Below are 15199 nucleotides of genomic sequence, written 5' to 3'. Positions count from 1 at the left end.
TTGATTCCATTAGTTTTAATTGGTTCACCTCAATTAGCTATAATTAACTGATAGTTTGGAACAAATTAAAATTTTACAGAAAATGTGACTATTACATACTTAAATTCTTTCAATTCTAATAGCTTGGCAGACAATGAAACCAATAAAAATCCCTGCCTTCAACCAAGGAATTTCTTTGCTTAAAAACAAACTCATTAAAAATAGTTTTCCAGATAATCTCATCAAAGATATTTTTTTCGAATATAGCCTTCAGTGAACATTTTGCTTCTTTACCATTTAACGGTTCAAGACAATGATATAACCACGAGAAAACACACATGTGAATTGCTTTTATGGATGCATTACTTGTTCTGTTCCAACTGATGATTATGCCTTTCTCTTGGAATTTGGCTCACGATTTTTTGCTGATTTTTTATTGGTTTCACTGATTTTTTTATTATGACAGGAATGAAATAATTGTTTATGTGGGACATGGATCTAGCTTGTCTACTCAGAACTTAAGGACTGAACTTCTGATGGCTTGCAAAACAATGATGCCAATAAAAAAAAATTACTGAGGCAAGAAGAAAAACTTTGCAGACGGTTACTTTGAATTGAAATTTGCCTCTTTTATCATAAATTGTGGTTTCACAGTTGCAGTCAATATTAATTTTAATGTCAAGAAAATTAAAAACAAAAGAATCAGAAGAATTTACAACACTATTACTGGATTCAACAAAGAAATGAATCTACTTAAAAATAATTACTTGAAAACAATTGTCCAAACATTCTCGTAAAAAAACATTTTCGCTAGCATAGCCTTTAATTAACATTTTACTTCACTGTAAACGTCTAACTATTCACCTTTATGATTTAACTGTGGGAAACCACACTGATTACTTCAGTTAATGATGTCTTTTGAAATTTGTTTTACAGTCGATCCTGCACAATTTATGGACCTGCTTTTAACGGATGATCTTTTTTATTTATTTTGAATGGTTTTATTTTATTTTTATAGACTGGCACGAATACGGACATGATGATCACAAATTTTAGTTTGCACTCGGATACATAAGTAAGAATTTTGAATTTTTGCTGGCGGGGGCGGGGGGGGGGGTATTATTGATAGCTTTTAGCTTCCAATAACCAAGAAGAAACCCCAGGGTATAGATTTAGGTCTTAGTTCCAGAAATCTGCATTCATTTTTCATGTGTGGTGCATTTAGCCCAATGTATTCCTTAATTACTAGCTTTTTCGGAACTGGACATCCTCTATTAAGTTTTAGTATAATGTTTTGGTCTTTTGACCCTAGGATGAAGCTTCCACTGCTGAGGGAGTTCTGATTTCATCTATGTAATTTATATTTGTTGTTTTGTAACCTTGTCTGCTTGTTGTTTTATTGATGTTTATATTTTCCTGGCTTATTTGTTTGGTCGCTTTGCGCATCTTTGGGATTGTGGTTTATTCTATTCTAATTTTTTCCTCTATAATATGTTTTCAATACACACACATATATATATATGCAGATAAAGTATTAGAATACTCATAAGTTACATTTTGTTAAAAGACCCAACAAAAATAAACAACGGAAAATAAGTGAGAATGTCCTTACCAGCTGATCTAGCATCTTTGCATGCTTCGTACATATCTGATTTTATTTCTTCATTATCATCAGCAATAGCTTCCCCAACAGACACAAACTTTTGCACAGCAAAGTTTACAGCTTGCCCAACATGAACAATTGCCCTTAATGTTTTCTCAGATTTAATTGCTTTCTCTTTTGCATTCACTAAAGTGGTTATCTAAAAATTAAAAAAAAAATACTTCAGTGAAGAAAGTACAGCAATTTCTAGCATGAAGCCTATTAAATATTTTATATACACATCACCACAAACATCTAAATCACCTGTAACACACAAAACTTGTTTTCCATTAAAAACTAAAAAGAATTTTATTTCAAAATATACAACACATACAAGAAAAAAAAACGGAAAAAATATTTGTAATAGAAAGGCTCCACAGGCAATTTTATTCTTCAGAAAAATACAAATGCAAAAGTGCCAAACCAGCAACATGCTCAGGGTAAAACTTGGGCTGGTCCTAGCTCCCTTCTAAAAACTGATTTCTTTACCATTATTTATATTAACTGATGAAAGGAAAACAAAATTTGATACTCAACATTTCAGAACTATTTATAACATCAACATCTTTAATAATTCATGAGTTTAAATAGAACTGCAAAACTGACAAGCAGCAATAGGCTTTTTGCCCTGCTAAGCACGTTATAGTCAATTACCGTACATTCTCCTGAATAAGTCCCTACTTTTAGATAGAAAATCAGAAAAAAATTTCATAAGTCGAGTCCTTACTTTCTGCAAAAATCAGGAAAGTTTTGTGGCAAATTTTTTTTATAATACTTTAAAAAAAAAACAAAGACGAAGTGTAATAAACATTCTTATGATCAAAAACACGTGATTTTTATACTTTTGTATAAAAAGGATTCATTTGAGAGATCTTTATTTCTGTAAAGAATTAATGGTCTTGGCCACAATTTTCATTACTTGTTGCTTTTAATTCAGTAAATAAGAAGAAAGTTTTGCACTGTAGCCATATTGCATTCTTTTTATTTTCTAATGAGCGTTAATTTCCACGTGACCAACTATCAGGAAAATTCGCAAATCGGGAAATGCAGCACTTTTGCTTAGTCAGTCTTTTACTGTAATTATTTGCTCTTTATTTTACTCAAATCAGAAAAAATTATAGCAGTATAGGTGAGTAATTTACCTCTTTAGCATTTGTTTAAAAGAGTTGCACTAAAATAGGGAAAATGTTGACTTTTTCGAGAGTTTTTCCAAAGAATTGATCGGTGAAAATTTTTGGAATGACAGATGATCACAATTACTAAGTTTTGCTTATTTCAGATGCAGGATCAAGAGAAAAAATTAAACAAAAAATTTAAACGCTTTGCTATTTAGAATTAGTCATAAGTATTTATTTGTGAATAGAAACTGTGTTGAATCATTGAGCTTTTCTCTTCTTATTTGTCAACAATGAAATTGTTACAAATTACATGAATAAAGGCATAGAATTGAATTTAAAGTATACTAAAAGGGTTATTATTGCATTCTATAAAACTTGGAAGTTCTAAACAAAATGCATCATTAGTCAGAATATTTTAAATGTACAAGTAAGTTTTTCACTAACAAAATTACAAAAGAAAGCTAATTTGATTTTTAATTTGTATCTTCAGTACTTAAATTCTAACAAAGATGAGACAGAGCTAAGAATTACTCTCATTCAAGTCATCTTTACAACAAAAAAAGAATCGGTTCTTCCGTTTTAGAACTATGATTGCCAGGCACACATGGATACATGGTCCCAGTTAGTCTGGATAAACGAGGTTGTATTCTACATTCATTTATTTCCTAAACATCTTGCCATAACATACCTAAAAAATTGTTTTTATATATTAAATATAGGTTATTCTTCAAAAAGTATAACATTTTTGTCACATGCCTTTTACAGCAAAAACTTTAAGGAATAATTCATTTGACAATATTTTTTCAAAAATTTCAAAAATATATCCATTTAAAGCTGCCAACATTTTTTAAATCATAGTTTTTATTTTAATATCTTTTTGGTTTACAGTATGTGAATTCTCACCCTCTGTGGCATGTCACAAAACTGATGTGACTGTTATTGTTGCTTAATAACTTGTTTAATATTAATAGTATACATTTATTTACTTATTATTTCTTCCATAAGAGTTTCTAATACTAAATGTTTAAGGGGTTTTTTTTTTTTCAAATTAATTTAATTTTTTTTTATTTACTTATTTTGCTTTAGTAGGATAATGGACTATGTCACACAATAAATTCTCATCTCCATTACCTAATTACAAATTGCTATTTCTCATTAACAGATGGTAGTAACGGTATCACATTTTATTTCCCATGATAAAAGTGAGCCAGCTTGTTTATTTTCAGCCATAAATAGGCTGTGACACTTTCTTTTTGAGAACCAAAAGTAGTTTGGAACAGGGACGGATTTGCAGTCTATTCAAGGGGGTGGCGGTTGAAAACCGCGAAAGTCATTCACACCCAGACCCATCCTGTAGGAGGGCAGGGAGTCAAATCCCCCTCTTATCCTGTCTTTTAAATACTAATTGCCCCCTTGAAGTTTCAAATCGCCGCTTTGGGGGCAATCACCCCCAGGGTTGGAACCTTCTCTTCCAAATCATAGCAATGTCTTATATCAGTATAGTGTAGTCCTGGAAGAAAAAGGTTGAAAAACATATAGATATATAAAAATGATTAAAATTCAAAAAAGGGGGAAAGGCGAGCTTAGGTTCAAATTAAAAGGGAGTTATCACTGTCCATCCTCAACTACATTAACTGTCTAAAAATAATTTAAAGCAAATTTATGGAATGTACTTGATTAAAGTTAGTAACGATTGCTAGTAATTCCTTCAGTTCTATATTATTGGATTCAGAAAATGACTGTCACAGATGGGGCGGTCGCTCCCACCATCCCCCTAGTAAATCCGCCACTTGAATTCTCACCTCCATGAACTTGAAGTTCATGCACATAAGTTAAGGAAAAAAAACATACATATTTTTATATGCCTAACATATGCAGATTTTAGCAACGAAGAAAAATTTTCTTTTTATGAAAAATGCATTCATTATGCCTTATTAATAGTAGAGATATACCAAGTACTTGGTAACTACTCGATACTCGGCCAAATTTTGATCAAATACTCGGCCAATATAGAGTAATTGTAAAAAATGGAATATTGTTCAAAACAGATTTCACTATCAATAAAAAAGTGCAAGCATATAATATACAGCAATCATTTACAAATCAAATTTAAATTTTGAGAATAATGAAGTTTGTTAGGCTTCAATGGAGGAAATCTTTATTTTAATGTCACCAAAGAAAATAAAACTTATTTATTAAAAATGGGGCAAAAAAGGTAAGTTTTGAAAATAGGAAATTTTTATATTATTAAATGGATTTCTGCTACAAACAAAAATTATTTACAAGAAATATAAAAATACCTTTGATTAAAAAATAAAAGCAAATAAAACAACATTAAAAGCACAAATGTGCAGGAACACTGCAGACACGTGTTTTGGCGTTACAAGGAATACCTTTTTCAATGCACAAAATGTGAGTTTATGGATTTAAAGACATCCGACAACAGTCAGAGTTTTTTGTAGGATGTCTTTACGTCTTACTCACCCTTTATGCCTTGAAAAAGATGTTCTTTACAACGCCTGTCTGCAGTGTTCCTGCACATTTGTGCTTTTAACGTTTTATTTGCTTTTAAAAAATATTTATGTTTGGCGAACTAGTACAATAATAGATTGATATAATTTGTTTTAATTCCAACTTGATTAATCATACCTTTTATTTTTTTGTTTATTTTCAATTTTAAAAATAACCTTTTTGTAAAATTTTTACACAAACAAAATCTTTTAAATAATAATCATAATTAAATTTCAGATGGAATTTTGTTTTAAAAACTATTATATGGACATGGATGTCTATACTACCATTCCAATGAGTTCAAAATTCATCATGTGTGTGTCAGTGGTTCTTCTTAAAACATAATTGGTACGTGGCAACTCTGTGCTCGGACGAGTACTCGGCACTCGGTCAAAGTGCTACTTGGTGCGTCTCTAATTAAGAGAAAATCCTCACCTTCATGACAGTCCTTGTCAATGCCACTGTCACGAAGGTGAAAATAAATAATAAGGGTGAAATACATTAATTTTAGACAGTGCACCAAAATTATAAATTATCAGTACATTCTCAAATTTTTTTTATTTGAAAAAATATTAATACTACACGATTTTTAAACACAAATTTGAAGCTAACTAAAAGGATTCCTAAACTTTAAGCTGTACTTTAATCAAGAAGGCTTGATATTTGATTCATATCAATCATTAAAATAGCTCGCTTCTCGTTTGCACAATGAACGTAATTACTTCCTTGATAATAAATTAGGCCTCTAGTTTCAAACACTGAAAGTTTTTATTATTATTATTTCCTTGAACAAGGTGTTTATGATTTTCTTTAATATATGAATAAAATAACTGGAATTTGGTTGGGTCATTGTTCATGGTTAATTCTAGTATGTAACAGTTTCATTTAAGAATGGAAAAAAAATAAATAAAAAGGTTTTGATATTGAAGAATATTTTTGTTCAAAAGTTACATTCTGAAGAATGTCACATATACTAACTTTTTAATATTTCACAAAATTTCTGTGTTTACTTAGGTGATACTTTGAAATAAATGCTCAATAAATGGGGAAAAAACATATGCATTTCAAGTTTTAAAAGTGTAAATTTACCAAAAAAAAAGTAGACAAAATGCACAAACTGATACTGGCCAACCCAGGTTCTAAATATGGTGAATTACATTTGTGACAGACATGACATGAGACAACTATTTTGTTGATTTTCAAGTAGTAAATATTAATTGATTAGGAAAAACTTGCCATGGGGTGGTGTGAATATTAACCTCAGTTATAATAAACACTAAAATTTTGACTCAAGAATAGAGATGAAAACAGTCAGGAAAAAAACGAAAAAAAAACTTTTCCGAAGGGGTTTATTTCTGTTCCGGTCCAGAAAAACTGGTCCAGATTTTTTCAACTTTTCAGGTAGTTTTAATTAAAACTTTCAGCAAAAAGTGATAAAATTAGAAATTTCTCATGCTTAAATTATGACGCTATTTAATTCTCCCCCATCCCTTCCTTGTATGTTAAAATACTGTCTAATTTTGATAATGCAAGTTGTTTTATGATAATATAATTTGCATATAGATCAAAAAACATTTGATACTTTTTGCACAAAAAAAGAAATTTTTTTCCAAAATTATCTCAATAATATCAATTAGGGGAACCGTAGGTGAGAGTATATTAATATCTATAAGGGCTGTGCGATGTGGGAATTACTACATTGTGATACATCGATAACCTTACATCACTATGTAAGCAATTTTTTTTTTAATAGCTTTACTTATAACAGCTTGTTTAAATTTTTAATTTTACATAATATATTCAAGATGAAAAAAAATATAAATTACACCGGATACTATAAACAAATGCAATCAGCAAGAAATTGTCCAAAAAAAAAACAGCATTGAAAGTGCAAGATAACTGAAAATATTACAGACATGTGTTTTGATATTACAATGAACCTATTTTTCAATGCAAAAAGAAGCGAGCTCATGGAAAGTCTCTCTCATCTGCTCGCATTTAAAAAGAGGTTTCTCGAAGCACCAAAGTACGTGTGCTTTGGTGAATGATTATAAGATAAAGCTTTGTTCATCAATGAATTTTCCGTCAAGTCTTTAAAAAAATTGCATTTCCTGCAAGTTTTGAGAAAAATGGAGGTCTTGATTTGCTAGATACTTCCACACACTGAACCTTCTTTAGCAAAACCAATATCCTTAGTGAAGAATCTATTTTCCTTCTTCATGAAAAAAAACAAGCATAACTTCAATAACAGAACTATGTTTCTGCTGACCAAATGTATAACTATTGAGCTAAGCACAAAAGTGAAATCTACAGTTGAGCTCAAACCGAGATATTGGGTTTTAAAGTTTGGTTCATCCATATATTTGATTTAGATGTCCTTTTTTTTTTCAGAATTATTAACAAAAATAGTTCCCTATAAAATGACCCTAAAACATTTTATTTATTAAGTTACAATAACTAATTTTTGTTCAAAGGTGCAGGTTTGACTACTTTTATTACTGTGCTTAGCACGGCCGTATAGTTAACTGGAACTCCAGTTTAAATTTATGTTCAGCTTTAAAAAAATTACATTTTTGGTTTGGGGTTTCTGTTGGAGAGATAAAGAAAAACCAATTTAGTTTTGATTTGGACTTATACTTTGTTTCACTGTAAGTTGGCACTGAAGGGAAAGCTAGGCGAGCCGAATTGCAGCCGTTGTCAAGGAAACGTGGTTACTCTGCGTAGGGCGTATTCATTACATTCAAACAAAAAAATTCGGGTTTCTTTGATTTTTTCACAATAATTTTCTTGAAGTAAAACGAAAGCTATTTAAAACTACCAAGTAATAAATTTCAGATTCAAAGAAAAAAAATTTCGGTGTATTTGTAATTGCAGCAAATAAATAATTGAAAACTTAATATTTTCATTTCATTTTTTATTTCTTACTTATGAAAACTGTTTTTAAAAATGTATTCAATTGCTTGGAAATAACGACAGAAAGCATAAATGAAAACAGATCAGGCGGAAATGCTTTGACCACAATGTGGAGAGTTCATTTAACAGTCATAACGACAATCAGATGTTTTTCCTTGGGCGATGCAAAATGGGGAGAAATGAGTTCTGGGGGTTTGCCGGTCCACAGGAAGTCCGCCAAGGTTAACCTTGAAAACTCAAGTCTTCGCCAAGACAGAAGTCGAGTTACAGTGCTTTGATTTTCCTTTCGTAATCAAATTCTTACAAATTAAATATATTTATCACACAACAACTTCAACTGTATGCCTCAAACCCACATACATTCTCTATTTTTTTCACATCATTTATTAATTTACACCCGTTTAAACCTCTAAATTTACTAGAACTACTTCTCATCACAGAGTAGCACATCTCCTACCTTTCCCTTCAGTGCCAACTTAGATTGGAACAGACTATAGACTGGATTGGAGAAAATCATAACTCAATAGCTTTCATTTTCAAACAGTAAAGTTATGTTGCAAGGAAGAGAAATCATACTTTTTTTTTTTTTTTCAAAAAGTATCAATCATGTTTGAAAGTCAATAATTAATATTATTATTTCAAGTTTCAAATGCAATTCTAAAATAGGAAATGTAATTGTTATGATTTAACACGCCTTTCCCAATATTATTGGTTGCACGACAATTTTACTTATTTCTGGTGTTTGACTAAGAAAGTTCTAAGACTATTTTTTTCTACTTAAACTTACCTGTATACTGTGTATTTCTGTCAAGCAGAAAAAGAAGATGTGTGGATTGCATATATTTTTTAATGCTCAACCCTTTATATGCTCCAATTAAAACAATACTATTAAAAAACCCTATTTTTATTCATTTTAAAAAAAATAAAATAAAATTTTAAAAAAACAATTTTTTCATTTTTTTCCAGAAAAAAAAACGGTAAAAAACCAGTTCTTTTCCACCACTTCAAAATTTTCGGAATTTTTACATCTCTACTCAAGAACAAATATTTTAAATTAATTGGGTTAAAACCTGCTGTGACAGACATTACACAATTACAACATACATTTTGAGTGACCATATGTTATTACCATTTGCTCTTAATTGGTATGCATGTGAAGTCTAAATTTTTTTGGGAATCAAAGTTAGACTTGGATGTGTGAAGCAGAAAGAAAAATATTAAAAAATTTGTAAACAGTAAAATAATGTTAAATCTTTATCAGTGTGACAGACATGACACGTTTGCAATTTTATATAAACTTAACTATATTCTTTAAATGTCACTCTCTTTTTTTCACTACAACTTAGAGATTATGTATGATCAAATATTGATGTATTATGTCATATGAGAGGCAAAATAAATGGAAAAAAAATTAAAAACTTGAAAAAACAAACCTGGAGTTCACTGTAGTGGGAGCAGTGACAATCGCTAATAACTGTTGCATCTCATACCAGACAACAGGATCTTCAGGTTTTCATTTAAAGATGCTGTTTATTTTAATTGGTACTAAGCATTTTATTTGTACCGATTCTGCCCAAATTATGGTTATTATTCCACCGAAAATAGCATCGTATTGTATATTTGCCACATTGGATATTGTGATATGTTGCTTTTTTCAAGAGGTAGTTTTTGTCAGCACAAGTATTGAAATTTTGAATAGTACACTATTTAGAGTCTGGAGTATATTATATAACAATACCCAAAATTAGAATTGTTTCCCAAGTTTGCAGAGTATTTGTGATCTTTTATATATGTAAATAAATAAGTGAAACGGACATAGTATATAGTGAAGTGAAGATGAATGTGCACAAATAATGCACAAGTACATAGACAAGAAGTGTAACAAAAATTCAATTCAAAATGCTGCTCAGTTAACGTAGATAATCAAAATTATTTATATGTGTAAAAATCATATTTTGTCAAAGTTTGAAAAATAATTCAACTTGCCCATATAACTGCTAAAGCAGCTAAGTTTAACTCACATAGCTTCCAAATCAAAATATAACTATTCATTTATTTGGCATTTTTATTGCAATATCATTTACCTTCTTATTAGTAAAGCAGGTGTATAAGCAGTGAAAACAAAATTTTTGAAAATGTCCCAGTTAGGGCACAATCCCAATAATGGTAACTTGGCTATAGTCACATATAGGATTTGCTGTCTATCACATATATTTTCAAAAGCTTTTTTTATTCAGTTTAGTAGTCAAAAATACTGCTACTACCAAATACAAAGCTAAATAATAATAACAATAATTTTAAAAGCGAAGTGTTAAGGCAAAGTTGCTTGAAAAACTTATTGTAACAAATATGACTGGTGTGACAGATATAACAAATAATGTAACAGACATGACAAAGTTTAATGTTCTATATTTCACTCAAATCTTAAATTTATTTTTTAATCTTTTTATGAATTGTTTCTTTTGGCATTTAGAAAGAGAAAATAAAGTGTCAATGATTTTTATCAAGTTGGTTTTGTTTAAAACAAAAAAAAATCTACATTTTCTGTGACAGACATGACATGAAGACTGATACCAAGTTTGGGGGAGGAAGCAAAGTAATTAAATAGTTTCCTGTTAAAATTCAGGTATTTTTGAGAAGAAAATGAACCAACCTTTCAAATAAATATGCTTGTTAAAAAATACATGCGGTATTTATATGCATCAAGGAACATGAAACCAGAGGTTGAAATAACAGATTTTCAGTTTTTTAAGTAAGTCTTGGAGTAATTAGTTTTAAATAATAATTTATACAATTATTTTATCATATTTTGTTATATTCTTAAAATTTGACTTAGTTTCTATCAACTAGAACAAAAAACAGTTGATTTAGTTTAAAAGTAAAAAATGATGACTATGTCGCATTTTATAGGAATTTTTCATATATATAGTACAGCCTCATAGAAGAACTTGTCTGTTTAACACTGAAAATGCTTTTGGCCAAACCCACTGGAGCTAGAACTAGGGATCAACCATAGGCGTCGGAACCGGGGGAGCTTGAGCTCCCCCTGGAATATTTCAAACCAGCTCAGCTCCCCCGGAAAATTCTAGCACTGCAGCTTATTGCCGTACATTGATTTCCTCAAACCTGATTTCAAAAATGTGATCTGCCTTTTCTAGGAATTTCGGAATTTCCACCCAATATGCAACAAAAGCAGGAGGCAGACGGAGTGGTCAGTGCATTTGAATTCACCTTCACTCCTTTTTTACTGTTAAAACATCTCTTGATTCCAGAAATGTGGAAAAGTGGGCTCTACCCCGCGGCCTGCGAAAATCAGTACTAGTACCAATATGGATTTGCTCCCCACCTTCAGCTCGTGTTTCGGCTTTCGAGAGCGGCATTGCAGTTCAGTTCATATTCTTATTAGTTTTGCATGCGGTTTTTTTGTCCAATGCGGTGGCGAATCCAGAATTTTGTTCTGGGGGCGGCTGAGGTAGTTAAAATTCTTGCTGAGGTCTCCTTGTCTTTACCAAAGTTTATCGATGTAAAAGAAAGTGTTCTGTATCATTATCTGCTATCTAGGGGTGTTAATGACTAATGAATCTTTCTGAGTTACATTTGAAATTATCTAAAATTTGGTGTTCAGTGTTAAAATTCTAAATTTTAAATGTATATTCAAAGTTTTTTCATTCGTTTAGACATATTTGTTATGCAATTTGAAGGCAAAATTTTCAATTCTTGTTAAGGATGCAAAACAATTATGCTGACAAGGTGATGTAAATGAAATAGAAGGAAGAAAAGCTGAAAGATGTTAAACAAATAGTGAAAAACAGCGAGGAAAGAAGACAAAATTTTAAGAATTGATATTAAACACGAAAATTAAAGAGAGAGAAAGAAAGAAAAACAAGTAGCTATTATATCTACACTTTTTTCTCCTTTCCTTCTTTCAGTGAGTAAATGTATAAATATTTGGAACAGGTAGGGAAAAAGTTCAGAAATTTGTAGGGAAATTTCGGAAAACTAACACTCCTGTTACTATCGCAAATTTGTGTATCAACCTTATGAAGAGCGAAAACAAATTAACTGATAAAGATAGAATGGATGCAGGAAATTATATATATATATTTTTTAACATTAAGATGCATAGACAGAGGGTGAAAGAATTTATTTCTGGTATGGGAGTGGCTGCAGCCTCATAGCCGCCCCCCCCCCCCCCTGGATTCGCCATTAGTCCAATGATCACAAAAAGAGATAATAATGAGCCAGTTTGGCATTTAAATATGAATAACATGGAAGGTGCTAATGACTAAAAAAAAGGTTACTAAGGTTGTTTTGTACTTGTTCAAATAATGTTGAACTTGTTCAAATAATTTCAATTTTCCAAAAACTTACAGTGGCTCCCAAAAGTATTCGTACACTTAAGATTTTCAATGAAATATGCCATTATCGATTCGTTAAAATTAATATTTTGGAACGGGTATTTAATTATAAGATCTATGATTTATTTTTTAACAAAACTACATGAAAATTGTTAATAACATAATAAAACTTGATTTTTAAGAAATCAATTATCAAAAAGTGCCAGAAACTTGATCTCACAAAAGTCTTCGTACACTTCGAAAAAATGTCAAAAAACTAGTAAATAATCTAACTTTTTACTAAGTTATTACAGTCGGACCTCCATATATCGAAGTAGCAAATTGCCGGAAAAAAATTCGATATATAGAAATTTCGATATATAGAAACAATCTTATTTTATCATAAAAATATCCTAAAACATTAAAATTAAAACTAATTTTCGTGCATGAAACCCAACTGCTAATTTAAACGAGCATCGGATTAAATGAAAGTTAATAATTAAAAATTTAACAGAAATTACATTTTTGCTCCTTCATACACCTTCATTCTTCGGAAATTCAACTTGAACCGCCACAATAGGGGATTTTCGTTTTAACAATGTAATCGAGAGAAAAGTAAAAAATCAATCTACTTAACTTGAATGATTTTTACTGAAGCTAAAAATACTAGGAATGATAATCAACAGACAAAAGGGATAACTTGAAACTGATTTTAGTGTTACTGGTTGCAACTAAGATTTGAAATAAACTTGAGGGAATGTAAAAACTCCAGAACGGAACAACGACCCTATCTACACACCCCTGAACCCCATATTCCTTATGAGTTTCGTAACAACCTTTAGTGACTATAGTTTTCTCCGCTAACCTTCATTTTTCATAAGACAAACAGTCTAAAGTGGAAAAAAAACCTACGAATGTCTCGAAAAAAATTTCGATATATAGAGATTTTTTCGATATATAGAAACAATTTTTCTATGTAGTGAACATAGAAATTTGCTGGGATTTCGATATATAGAAAATTTCGATATGTGGAAGTTCGATATACGGAGGTCCGACTGTATTTAGTAGAATATCATGCAGTATCAGCAACAGCTTTTAAACGTTTGGGAATAGATTTCATTGGTTTTTTTTTTTTCTTTCTTTCTTTTTTTTTTTTTTTTTTTACAATTTCTGAGTAAGTGTTCAGCCGCACTTTGAGTCTTACTGTTTCTAATTCGTTTTCCGTTTCAATAGTGTATTTTCCTAATATATCCACCAGATATCTCCAAATATGTTCTATTAAGTTTAAATCTGGTGATTGTGGAGATATTTCTAAGCTTAATGACAATATTTGAGGTACCAAACGCAAACGTGTGCTTCTTATCGTTATCTTGATTTTAAAAAAACGAAGTTGTTTCCGATTGCCAAATTTTGGGCTAATAATTTAAAATTGTTTTTAAAAATATTTCACTGAACAGCATGATTCATCGAAAAATTTCAAACTTCCAAGTCCTGCACCCTCACATAAGAACACCTTCACCGTCCTGATTAACTGATCCCAACTAAGTTCTTTAGATTTAATTTCTCATTTTTTTTTCTATTTACAAATATGCAACAATTTAACCCAAAATGTTGAATTCATTTTTATTTTTAAGTAAGACGTTGTTCCAAAATGTTTTGAGCTTATTTATCATTGATTTTACGGCGGAAAACGTAAGCTTTCTGTTTTTCGCACGAACAAGAAAATTTCTGCAGGAAGAGGTCCCATTTAATCCAGGTAATCAGAGAACTTGGCGAATAATTTTAGGGGAAAATTAAACGAAAATGTTTCATTCAATTCTGCAGAAATTTTTTCATCACTCCAAGGTGTATTTTTCATCATTTTTTTAACTGTAAATCTCCGATCACGCTTTGTTAAGTTTGCATTTGACATTTTCTTACCTTGTTTTCGATCCGATTCTTGTCTTTAAAGCATTTTATCAAGCACTTCACTATAGAATGGTATAAATTAACTAATTTAGAGACATTTCAAACCAATTTACGGCTACTGAGAGAGAAAAAACATCAAATTTCGAATTATGTTTTTGGTTTATGCGCATAGTTGCCATTTTAAAATAATAAGCAGAATATTAGGGCATAAATAAACAAAAAGTTAAAGCCAAATGACTTTACAGTTTGTCATCACAATGCAAAAATAATAAAAAAACAACTTATGATAATCTTAATCATGAATTTATTCGAAAATATTTCATTGTGCGATGACTTTTGTGGGGTATTTTCAGGCCCGGACTGACCATAGACTTGACCAGGACTTTACCCGGTGCGCCCTCTCGAAAGGCGCCCTTCTGTTCTTTTCTTATTTTTCAAAACAATGTTTTAGCAAAATGGAAATAAATTATGTGGAACCAAGAAGTGATTTTGCGTGAGAATATTTTCACATGCAAAAGCAATGTTCTTATTTATATAAACGTTCCCTTTTATTACCCTCATAAAGGCAATTAATCCCCTCTCCTTTCGTAAACGGTCTGCTCCCAGGGCATCGTTTGGGGCTTATCTTTTGCTCCAAGTTTCAGTTCTGAGGACAAAAGCGGACCCATGGTGTTTCCCCAATAAAAAAAGGATGTGAGGGTAAAAGTGACAGCACATATCTATGGTCAATAATACGAGAACGGTTTGATTTACTGACTGTACTTAAGTTGCTGTAAAAGAGCGTATAGCAT

General features: G+C 30.7%; 1 protein-coding gene across 1 annotated transcript in view; it reads right to left on the bottom strand.

Annotated features, from left to right (window-relative positions):
* Positions 1-15199, bottom strand: part of LOC129219218 (alpha-catulin-like) — a 125250-nt gene that overhangs the window by 100688 nt on the left and 9363 nt on the right. Inside the window, exon 2 of the mRNA XM_054853543.1 lies at positions 1592-1781. Within this exon, the coding sequence (XP_054709518.1) occupies positions 1592-1781 (190 nt within the window). The remainder of the gene's footprint in view (positions 1-1591; positions 1782-15199) is intronic.

This window comes from Uloborus diversus, chromosome 3 (genome assembly GCF_026930045.1).
Source record: "Uloborus diversus isolate 005 chromosome 3, Udiv.v.3.1, whole genome shotgun sequence".
Taxonomy (NCBI): domain Eukaryota; kingdom Metazoa; phylum Arthropoda; class Arachnida; order Araneae; family Uloboridae; genus Uloborus; species Uloborus diversus.
The sequence above is the reverse complement of the archived record's forward strand: the minus strand, read 5'-3'. Positions and strand labels throughout refer to the sequence as shown.